The sequence below is a fragment of the Phascolarctos cinereus genome, unplaced genomic scaffold, assembly GCF_003287225.1.
Source record: "Phascolarctos cinereus isolate Bilbo 61053 unplaced genomic scaffold, phaCin_HiC Scaffold_4;HRSCAF=312, whole genome shotgun sequence".
NCBI lineage: Eukaryota > Metazoa > Chordata > Mammalia > Diprotodontia > Phascolarctidae > Phascolarctos > Phascolarctos cinereus.
The window spans coordinates 437,103,286-437,115,298 of NW_027555847.1; the positions used below are offsets into that span (position 1 = coordinate 437,103,286).

Sequence of the window (12,013 nt, forward strand, 5' to 3'; positions counted from 1 at the left end):
TACCTTCTTTTTTATCCAAATATATACCACTGTACTATATACTATATTTTATCAAAGGATACATGTACTTGTCTTACACACCTGCCATGTTCTTCCTTAACTATTTCAACTCTGCATTTCTGTTGGAGTCTTAAAAGATCCAGGCTGGAATGACTACTTTAGGTTACTTCATATTGGCCCATTAAGTAATTATTTTATACTGGGTTCAAAAAGTGGCTTCCAGCCAACATTAGTTTAGGAAATAGAGATACATAACCATTTTTTTTGAATAAAGATTACTCTACGGAAAGCAAAATCAGATGAATTAAAAATCCTGAGATCTAGTCACTATTCATTTTACTCATCTTCAAAAACACAAAATTAAAAAAGATACCTACACTCAAACCTCTAAGTCAGGGTATATACTCTAAACCAGTTCTCTTTAAACTATGGGTCTTGACCCACAGTTTAAGAAACATTTTAGGGGTCATGAGTGGAAAAAGTTTAAGAAACACTGCACTAAACCACAATTTATCCAGATAGTCTTAGATTAAAATTATGATAAAGCCAAAAGCATTCTGGGTATAAAGAGGTCTTTATCTCTATACTGGGTATAAACAGTGGGTAGAATTAAAGGTCTTAACTCTCTGATCTAATCAAAGCCTAGTTCTAGCCAAAACTAAAACTGAATCTGAATTCATGGTAATTATCCTATCATCTATTAAATCCACATTCTTCAAAGGCTTTCAAAAGGATATGCACTAAAGGATGGCCTTAATGAATGTTTACAATCAATGTAGTTTAGCAAAGAGGGCTTATGTACTAGATAACTACTAAAAAAAGCACAGTGGTTTTTGATGATTTTTTAGCAGATGATGGTCAAAATTTCCTTTCATTGTTTAGAAAGTTCAATAATTTCCTCAATACATGGTAACCCTAAGTATGTCTACAAAGCTAACACTATCATACTGATTTTCACATTTATGATGTAGACAACTTCTCAAAGGGAAACTTTGGACCAAAAATATGACTGTAAAATAAGATAATCATCTTTGTCAAGCAGTAGCATCATAAATAATTACCCTAAGTACTGAAGAATGCAGAAAGAGGCAATTAAAGACTTGTAAAAGGTGGAGGAAAGAAGAAACTAGAGGCAGATAATTTCTCATCAATTCCTAATTCATTTTGTTTTAGAAAAAAATTTCACACTATGTGGGGACACCATGTATTGGTTTTTTGTTTACCTAATAGCAAAAGACTTTCAAATATACAAATCAGGAAAGAATTCCATTTGGCAGTGTTTTTGAACCAAAGCATATGATAGATAGATGGTAGAATTGTTATATTCTATACTCCAGAACACATAAGCAGCTATTTCAGCAGGTTAATATAATGAGGCCAACTGAAAGAGTAGAATAAATTATTCAATCACTTAGGTTGTCACATTTCCACAACACAGTGTTCCTTCAACTGAAATTTAGAAATTCATTTTGAACTTAGTACCAAACATGTGATGTGAGGAGTAATTAAAAAATTGACTGATTCTGTATCTCAGAGAAAGCTTCTCAAAGAAGGACAGATCTTAGGACACAAAAATAATCTGGTTTTGCTAAAATTAACTCAGGCTTGAGATGTTCTGAAGGGTTTCATTTTTTTTTTTGCACAGTTCAAAGTCTCACTCCTTTCTAAAAACTTTCTTAAAAAGAAAACTCAAAATAGCTTTAACATGTTGATCCATGTTACCATTTCTTTTCAATCTTTCACATCTTAAAAATGTTACTGTAACATTTATATATAGATATATGAATTCTTATAACCCAAACCTGGGACTCATTAGAAATAATATCACCCTCTCACACACTCTGCCAAAGCACACAATATCCTGAGGCTTTTTTAGCAATACTACATGATATCAGAGAATTCTAAGAAAAAAGGATATATACTTACATTGGTCAGAGGAGCATGTGCAAACATAGAAAATCCTTCAAAAATATATTCGTGATCATCATATTCTATAACAGTTGGTCTATCAGTCTAAGAAGCAAAATTATTAAAAAGTATACATCACATACAGGCTATGCAAAATTTGCTAGCATATACTGTTCCAGAATTGTTTCTCAATGAAAACTCAAGCCCACTAGAAGTAAAATGAATTCAACAAACGTTTACTAAGCAGTCAGCCAACCAACAAGAATTTATTAAATAATTACTATATAGCAGGGACTATGCTAAGGACTAGGGATACAAAAAAAGGCAAAAAGGCCCTGCCCTTAAAGACCTGACATTCTAGTGGAAGAGACCATATGCAAGATATATATAAAGTAATCTTAAAGAGAAAAGGCATCAGCATTAGTTAAGGTGAACTAGGAAAGACTTCTCGCAGGAGGTAGGATTTTATCTGAGACTTGAAGGAAGCCAAGGGAGCCAGGAGGCAGAGATGAGAAAGAAGTACAGTCCAAGTATAGGGGATTGCCAGTGAAAATGCATGGAATTGGGAGATGCAGTATCTTATGTGAGGAAAAGGTAGGCTCATATAAAGTGGAAATAGTAAGTAATAGAGAAAATTGGAAGAGAAGGGTTTTGGGGGGGTTTTGGGAGTTCAGTTTTGGACATGCTGAATTTAAGATGTTGCAGGTAAAAGTGTCAGTGCTGGACCACTGACAATTATTAGAACCAGAAAGTTTTTCTCTTTTAATAGAATTTCCCCCCAATTATATGTCAAGACAATTTTTAGCATGCATTTTTACAAGATTCTGAGTTCCAAATTATTCTCCCTCCCTCCCTTCCCTCTTCCTAAAATGGCAGGCAAGGGAGGCGGAGCCAAGATAGCACAATAAAGGCAAGGACTAGCCTGAGCTCTCTCCCAAACCCCTCCAAATACCTTTAAAAAATGCCTCTAAACAAATTCTAGAGCAGCAGAATCCAAAAAAAGATGGAGTGAAACAAATTTTCAGCCCCAGATAATTTGGAAGGGTGGCAGGAAAGATCTGTTGCACAGGAGTGAGAGAGGAATGCAGTCCAGTGTAGACTGGGCCTGATCAAACTAGAAGCAGACCTTGGGGTGGAGTGGGATAGAGACCACCTACCCAAATAAAAATTCAGAGGTTTCTCTCAGTAGAAACAGAAGGTTTATTCTAGAACGTCTCGCTCGAGAATTGGGTATCACGTACCCAGGGTGGACTGGAGTAGGGAGGCAAGGTACAGGCAGCAAACAAGCAGTTATATACCCTTAGACAAACAACTCTTAAGAAAAACCCTCCCCAACTTGTTTACCTCAATCTCTTTATCCTCATTGGTTGAGGTGAGAGACCTTATATTCTACCCAGGAACTAAGAGATACATTTTACCCAAAACAAGCTTGGGAGCTAGAAGATTACTTTATTTGGCAAAGATAAGGCTGGGGTGGTGGTTACAAAACAAGGGAGGGGGTGGGCAACACATGTATGACCTGATCACATGATTTACAGGAAAACGAAACTTAGGCCCAGCTAATGCTAAAGCCTTAACTAAATTTTGGAGCATAGCTTCCATTTCATATGAGAAACTTTCACTTGTCCCACACAGGGTGAATGACTCAGTGGCAGTAGTGGCAATTTCCAGAACTCTCAGCCCACAGGCACCAAAGACAACTTAGAAGGGCAACAGTAAAGATCTGTCAGACCTAGGTAAGGGTGAAATGCACTCCGACCCCAAAAAACCAGGAGCAGGCCTTGGGAGTCACTGAAGCAGTAGCAACAGTGGCAGCGGCTGCTTCTGGAGCTCTCACCCCACAGAGAGTAATGGGATCAAACAACTGGTCAGAAGGAGTTTATAGGAGTCTTTTTGCTAGCAGTGAGGCAAGACTCTGTTACTTTGTCCATACTTAGATCTGAGTGGCAGTCCTAGTTGACAGTCCCACCATGAGAAAAAGCACTAGTATAGCAAAGCTTGTAGCCACAGTGGAGGGGAGACCCTTCTCACAGTTCCAGGGCACAAAACAGTGCTTGTGGTCACTCACAGACCAGAGCACAGGCTAGCTAGGAGAGTAGCAAATACCTCTCCTTAGATCATACCACCTTGGAAGAACTGAAAACTAACAGGTCCCTAGAAGTATCTCTGAAAACAGCTGTACAAAACCTCTGAAGCTTGGGAGATTCTACTTTAACAAAGAGTTAAAAATCGAGTAACAGGCTGGGAAAATGAGCAAACAAAGGGGATAAAACTGACTACAGAAAGTTACTATGTTGACAAGGAAGATCAAAACACATACCCAGAAGAAGACAACAAAGTCAAAGCTCCTACCTCCAAAGCCTCCAAGAAAAATGACCTTGGGCCCTGGAAGAGCTCATGAAAATCAAGTAACAGTAGTAGAGGAAGAATTGGGAAGAGAAATGAAAGTGATACAAGAAAATAATGGAAAAATGAGTCAACAGGTTGGTAAAGAAGACACAATAAAATTCTGAAGAAAATAACATCTTAAAAAACACACTAGGCCGAATGGTAGAAGAGGTCCAAAAAGCCTATGAGGAGAAGAATGCCTAAAAAGCAGAATTGGCCACATGGAAAAGGAGATCCAAAAGCTCATGGAAGAAAATAATTCCTTAAAAATCAGAATGGAGCTAATGGAAGCTAATGACTTTGTGAGAAATCAAAAAATAATAAAATCAAAAGAATGAAAAAATAGAAGACAATGTGAAATATCTCATTGGCAAAACAAATAATCTGGAAAATAGATCCAAGAGAGATAATCTAAAATGGTAAGTTGATATAGGTTATACATGTGCTATCATGTAGAACTTATTTCCATATTAGTCACTGTTGTGAAAGAAGAAACAGATCAAAGGCGGGAAAAAAAACCTCAAAAAAGAATAAAGTGAAAAAAGTATACTTTGGTTTGCATTCCTTTGTAAGCTCCATTAAGAGGTTGCAAAAAAATAAAATGACCTTAGTTGCTGAGATTACAGGGATCAAATCACAAGGAAAATAAGAGAGATAGAGCCCTTTATTTTTAAAATCATATAAAGTATAGAAGAAAGCAAAGTGTGAGAATTACAGAAATGGATTCTACAATACATTACCTTATTAAATGGCTAAAATATGTTTAAGTACTTACTAAAAAGTTTGTAGGAGGTGAAACTGTAATTCGATAGTGGTAGAGTCTGCCAGCATTGTTGGTCATAGGACGACAGGGTTTGATGGGCTTGAAAAGAAAAAAAAATTATATAAGAATAATTTATTAAGAGTCAACTTCTGAGAAAGGGGGAGGAGAGGGTGTATATATGTTTTCTGGAAAAAAGTAAGGAAAGCAAAGTCTCAACACATCAAAGTGGCTGGTAACCTTAGACAAATTACTTAACCTCTATGAAACTCATTTTCTTCTGTTCTCTGACACTGCTACCACTCTGATAAAGGCCCTTATCACTGCATATCTAGACTATTCCAATAGCAGGCTGACTGATCTCTATGTCTCAAGCTTCTTCCTATTCCAATCCATCCTCCACTCAGCTGCTAAAGTGATGTTCAAAAATAACAGGTCTGATTATGTCACCCTCCCCATTCAACAAATTTCAGTAGCTCCCCTTTAAACACCAGGATCAAATGTAAAGTCTTCTCTTTGGCTGGTCTCTTCCTACTTTTCCAGTTTTCTTAAACCTTACTACTCTCTGACTGAATGACACTGAACTACTAGCTGTACTGGCTCCATCATATTCCCTCTCTTGACTCCAAGCCTTTACATTGGCTGAACACCGCTCTTGGACTTCTCTCCCTTTTCATCTCCATTTCCTGGCTCCCCTGACTTTAAGCTCCTCAAAAAAAGGACATTTTTTGCCTTTCTATGTATCCATAGTTAGCACTTCACACAGTTCCTGGCACAAAGAAAGTACAGTCTGATGGGGGAGACAACAAGCAAACATTTATTTCAAGCAAGATATGTACAGGATAAATTGTGGACAGCCTGAGAGGTAAGGCACTGAGGGTAAGGAAGACTGGGAAAGGTTTCTTGCCACAAGTGGGACTTAAGCTAAGATATGAAGAAGTCAGGGAAGCTTACCCTTTGCCTCTTTACAAAAGTCATATACATATTTTAAAAATAATTATTGTCTTTCAAAAAAATTCTTTAGCTACTGACAAATTCAAAGGAAACTTGAGGTAGAATTCTCCTTCAAAATAACTGTTCGCATTTGCCTCACCAGCCCACTGGCCTGGCACTTTAAAGACTAATGTTCCAAACCAGTTACCTCTTCACCAGGATAGATGCTGTGCCGGATTCCTGTGCGCCTCGCTTTTGCACTGCATTTACAGAGAGGGCCATCATTCATCTGTCAGAGAAAGAAGAGAATTTCATTTTCATTGGGAAAGGGGGAAAAAAAAAACCCATACAAGATGATGTCTCAGAAATGGTTTCAGTTTTCACATCATCAATTCCAAAGCCCCTGAGCGCCTGTCACGGACAGAAGATTAAAAGGAGGCTCTAAAACCCATAAAGCTGCAAAGTATCCACATATAGTCTGATAAAAGAAAGCCAACAGCAATATTAGCTCTGAGTATTATTTGGGCAACCAAGGAGGAAATACCAACGTCAGTATACTTCTTTGCCCCCATTTTACTCTAAACCTGTCTATATATTTCCACAACAACTTATTTTTATGAAAAATGTACTTTTCCACAAAGAACTAATACAATTTTGACTCTGGAACAACTAGAACATTTTGAAGGTGACCTGAAGATTTTAAAATCTGAATCACTTTCAACTAGAATTACGGATGTACCTTTCAGAACCAGAGAAACTCTGAACGTATTATATGGTGGTTGTTTTTTTTTACTCAGAGTTGGGACTTACTGCTATGCTGGGAGTACTGCCTTCTGTGTTCTGGCCTACTACCAACTAGCCTGTTTTACCTATTACTTGGAAGCCCAAACATTCAGTTTTCTAAGGACCTTCCCAGATAAGAGATTCTCATATCTAAGGCAATACCCTTCTTCGATCTGTTGGGGGTTTTTCACTTAAATTTCTTTTACTGTTTTAACAACATAGTTGAATCTTATTAAGATACTAATTTCAAAACACAAATCTTTTCCACTTATACAGAACTCCAAGTGGTAATGACCCCAAAAACTGAATAATCCTTATCAGAAGTATTGCTGTCAATTGCTATCTTTATCAATGACGCAATATGAGGATTTCACTGGTTTTCCTGTACGGATATTTGGGGATGACACTGTTAATTTGAGTGGCCATAAAACTGATAGAATTTTCACCTTATTCTTCATGCTCTTTTGGTTAAGGATCTCAGATCTTTTTTTCCTTTTTTATCACAAACGCATACTATACAATAATAATCTAGGTCTGATCTCATAATAAAAATCTTATTTCTTTTGGGTTTTTGAAATGACTTGCACTAGGTCCCTATTTTGGCCAAGTTCAATGATATCTGAGCACAAAGTGCCCTCAGACTCCAAAGGCCATGTCTGGGAACATCCTGAAAATCACCATGCGTATTATACGTTTTAAACTTATGTTTTATCTTCCAGTCTTATTTGGCAGGTAGTTTAACACTGAGCAAGGTCATTTGTACACTAAATGTTTCTAAGACTGTTGCCCGCAACCAGAACGGAAAGGTGCGAAATAAACTTGAGACGTGGGCCAGGCGGAGCAGTAGGAACTGATTCATTCATCTAAGGGTACAGGATATATAGAGAAAATCCATCCTAACTTCAAAGAGTCCTCCCCATGAGACACTCCCTGAAACATCTGCTAAGGATGTGATAACATACATTTCCTCCTTATCAGAGTTCCTAGATAGGGTTGTAAATTCCAAGGCTTTTTCCTGGCACCTGTATAGAGGAGTGAATATGTAAATCTAAGGTTCAAAGAGTGGGAAGGAATGTCTCAGAAGCCTCCTAGCAGGGAGAGATTTGGAGAGCCCTGCTTCTTAATTATTGAGCCCTTTGGGTTAAAGCCTGGGCAAAGGTCAAACTCTATCCTGGATCTTAAACCCATATCGGACTCTTAAGGCTGGCCCTCTACATGAGACATCCACTACATGTAAGGCACAATGCTATATCTACAACATATAATCTCTGTCCCCCTGAGAGTTTGTAATTTGGCTAGACAAACAAAACACAAACATGGGAAAAATTAATAAATTATTAACTGTTCTGATCATGATTATTTTCCAAAAGAAAGTTATGGAGATATAGCAATTTTGTCTCTTCTAGTTCTAAATGTATAATCCTACAAACCAGACTTCCTAAGAATTCTTTCTTTAGTGTCCATAAGGGGTTATCTATCTTCTGCTTTCAGACATGTGATTGATAAAATATTAAGTAAGGACAAGCAATGGAGGAAACTCACCAACTCCCAAAGCAACCTCCTATTTCATTTTTAGATAGATTTAAATATTAGGAATTTTTCCTTACACTAGAACTAAATCTCAATCAATCTCAAGCTCTCTCTCACATTTCCACCCACTGCTCCTAATTTTGCCCTTTTCTTTCCATCTCAAAAATCTAAAATATGATGATTCTAAGTGTAATCCCTCTTCAATGATAGTCCTTCAAATATGTGAAGACAGTATAAAGCACTTTCCTACCCACTAAGTCTTCTCTTCTAGAGGCTGAACATCCCTGGTTCTTTCAAACTATACTCCTATTCAGTTCAGTTTTTTTTTTTCAATCATGCCCAACTCTTTGTGACCCCATTTGGGGTTTTCTTGGCAAAGATAATGAGGAGAGTGGTTTCCTATTTCCTTCCCCAGCTCATCTGACATATAAGGAAACTGAGGCAGAGAAGGTTAAATGACTTGCCCAGGGTCACACAGCTATGAAGTATTTGAGGCCAAATTTGAACTCTGAAAGATAAGTCTTCCTGACTCCAAGCCTGCAGTATATCCCCTGCATCACACCTAACTGCCCTGTCCTCCTAGAATATGTTCTAAAATCTTTCTATTTTATCATTCTCACCTTCTTTTAGATATGTTTATGTCTTTCCTAAATTGTGGTACCAGAACTGAACACAATACTCCAGAAAGGATGTGATGAAGGCAGAGTATAATGGAATTATATCTGCCCTATTTCTGGACAATATATCTCTTAATATTAACTAACAGTCCATCATATCAGAGTGCTGACTTATGCTGGATTTACAATCCATTAACAATCCCAAATGTTATTCATAGCCACATCTCTTTTATTTATGTTTTATTTTACATTTATAAAATATTTTATTTATAAAATTATTTATAACTTATATTTATAAGTTTATATTTATAAAATTAACATATAAAATTGCAGACCTTTATACTTGTTCCTTTTAGCATTTCCACTTATTTTATATGATCCATTTCTGTAGCCTGCTGAGAAATCTTTTTGCACCCAAACACTGTAGTTGAAAGTGTTTGTCACTCCTCCATGGCTCATGGTATTTGCTATTTTGGCAAAAATGCCTTCTCTGCTTTCAAGTATATCACTGATAAAAATGTTAAACAGGGATAGGTCAAGTACAGATTCCTAAGATATGCTGCTAGGGACTTCCACCAAGCTGACTGTGGGTTCAACCTTTCAATGGCTTTTGAGCGTAATCACTGAACTAGTTCCAAACCTACCTAAGTCATACAATCACTTAGTATACACTTCTATATCTTGTCTACAAAGAATGACTTTGTCAACTGATTTGATGAAATTTAAATATACTATATCCCCTTATAAATGAATTCCTCTTATACATGAATCTCTATTGTAAATGAATCTATGTATTCTAGTAAAAATATAAATTAGGTTAGTTTGACATAATCTTTGCTTTGTGAAGCCACCGTGTCTTTTAGTTATTACTCCTTCCCTAAGTCTTTATAAACTATCGTGTTAATAATACATTCTAGATTTTTGGACAGGAATAGAAGTCAAATTAATTGGCCCACAGACTGCAAAACACTAGCCTCCTTTCCTTGAGACATTTGTCTTTATCCAGTCCTTGAGTCATTTTCTCAACTTCCAAATTCTTTCAAAGCTCCCTAATCACACTTTAGTAATTACTGCCAGCTCTTTCCAAACACTAATATGTAGTTTTTCTGTGCCTAGTGACTTTAATACACATTAGCTATATGCTATCTAACCAAGTCTTCACCTAATCTGGGCTTCTACTAATTGAGGAATAGTTTTCTACTATTCTTCCAGTCCAAAGATCACTCTCTATGAAAGAGAAAACAAGCAGATTTGCTTCTCATCTAGTCATCTCGTCATTGTACATTACCTTCATTTCATCCACCTCATGTAGTGGTTCTCTCTTCAATTATCCTTTTGCTCCCAATCTAGATAAAAATTTTCTTGACCTTGGCCTTCATTACCAGGCTTGGCTCCTTCTGGACTTCAACATTCCTAACATAATCCTTACAATACTTTTGCATTTATCCTGAGTTATTTGACCTTGTTTATATTTTCTGTGTTTTAAAAAATTCTCAGTTGGGGAGAACCTTCTGGCAAGACAAATGAGAAAGAAAATGGCTCTTTCCTCAGCTTACTTCCCTTCATCCCTTCAAAATAATAAACATGCCAAATAAATTAAAAGAACAACAAAAAGCAGTAAAAAGGAAAAAAAAGTATTAGGAGGAAATGCTTAGAGGAAAAAAAGCAGCAAAGACAATAAAGAAACAGGTAAATAAAAAACCCTTCAAATGTGAAGAAATAATGAGGTAAAAAGTATGAGCAGAAATCTGTAGAAGATAACTCAGTAATGACTGTAATCAGAATATTAGAAAAAAAATATAAGCTACTAGAACCCCTTGTTTGAAAACTCCAAAAAATTAAAGGAAGAGATAAAAGAACCCAACAAGCACAATCCTCCTCCCCAAAACAAAGTGTAACAAAAGACTGGATACCATATTTTTGGAAATCACAAAATAATTACACTGAAAAATTGGTATTAAAAGCAAAGCACAGATACACAGAATCAAAGCTACAGAAAGTATCTCTAAGTTTCTCCCAAGAAACGTAGCTGCCAAGCCCAAGACAAAATATTATAAGCAGCCAGAAGATAATTTATCTACTAAGGTACTTGACCAAAGTGTCTTCAAAGACAATCTAAATCACGTCTCTGCACAGTTCAGCCGTGAGCCAAATTTTGAAGGCAAAAAGACAAACAAGCTTTAAATAACATATGGCATGCCGGAAGTAGAATTTTGTCTGCACTGCTGAGTGTCCTTTAATCCAAGCATGCTCATCAGAAACATGCAGAAGAGAATAGTCACCAATCACATCAAAGCCCTCTAGTTTAAAATAGTTTCAAAATAAACATACAAACCTGTCCTGGGTCATTATACCAGAGTTCTTCATGAAGTCGATCAGGGTGGGCTTTTTTGCGTTTGATTTCAGCAATTACATCAAAAACATCAGAGTCTGAGCTGCTGGAACAGCTGCTATCATCATCAGAGTCACAGTCAGATTCGCTGGAGCTATCTAATATAACAATGGGGGAGTGGAGAAGGGTAGCCAAATAAGAGGAAAGAATTTTTTTTTAAGTGTAAGAGACTTCCAAGTGACTGAAACATCTAAACTTTAGATTTTAAAATAACATTCAATAAATATTACTGAATTCCCACCATATACATAGTACACATAGCACTATGTTAGGTACAGTGATAGGTAATACCCAGTCTTATTTCTCTCCGGTCCATACTCTTGTGGAGCCTGCAATTTAGTTGCAAAAACATGATTCATATGCATAAAGGCTAAACATAATAAAAGAGTTAATGAACAATTATAAGAGATGATTAAGCAAAGCTATGGGGCACAGTCTACTCATTTGGCATAAAAAATGGTATAGAATAGAATTAAAAAGCAAAACAAAAAAAAACCACTGTATCTGGGCTCAGAAAACCTAGATTCCAGTCTTAGAAGTATACTTAGACTAAAGAATAGAAGCCTTAAAAGGAGACATAATAGCTGCCCTCAAATATCTGAAGAGCTACAGTGGGGTCCTGATTAGTGCGAATAATGAATCTCATGAAGTACTTGCATGATCCAAATTTGTACTGCATATTTCCATTGAGTTGAAACTAAT

At 36.6% G+C, this 12,013-nt stretch overlaps 1 protein-coding gene across 10 annotated transcripts in view; it reads right to left on the reverse strand.

Annotated features, from left to right (window-relative positions):
• The window catches only part of DROSHA (drosha ribonuclease III), a 112,697-nt gene that overhangs the window by 69,404 nt on the left and 31,280 nt on the right, over positions 1-12,013 (reverse strand). For all 10 annotated transcript variants that reach the window (XR_013486194.1, XM_078153330.1, XM_078153329.1 and 7 more), the window contains 4 exons: positions 11,255-11,409; positions 6,198-6,278; positions 5,072-5,158; positions 1,927-2,013 (listed from right to left, as the gene is read on the reverse strand). Coding sequence is in view for 9 of the 10 variants with exons in the window: in XM_078153330.1 (XP_078009456.1) it covers positions 1,927-2,013; positions 5,072-5,158; positions 6,198-6,278; positions 11,255-11,409 (410 nt within the window). In the remaining variant the exon portion in view is untranslated. The remainder of the gene's footprint in view (positions 1-1,926; positions 2,014-5,071; positions 5,159-6,197; positions 6,279-11,254; positions 11,410-12,013) is intronic.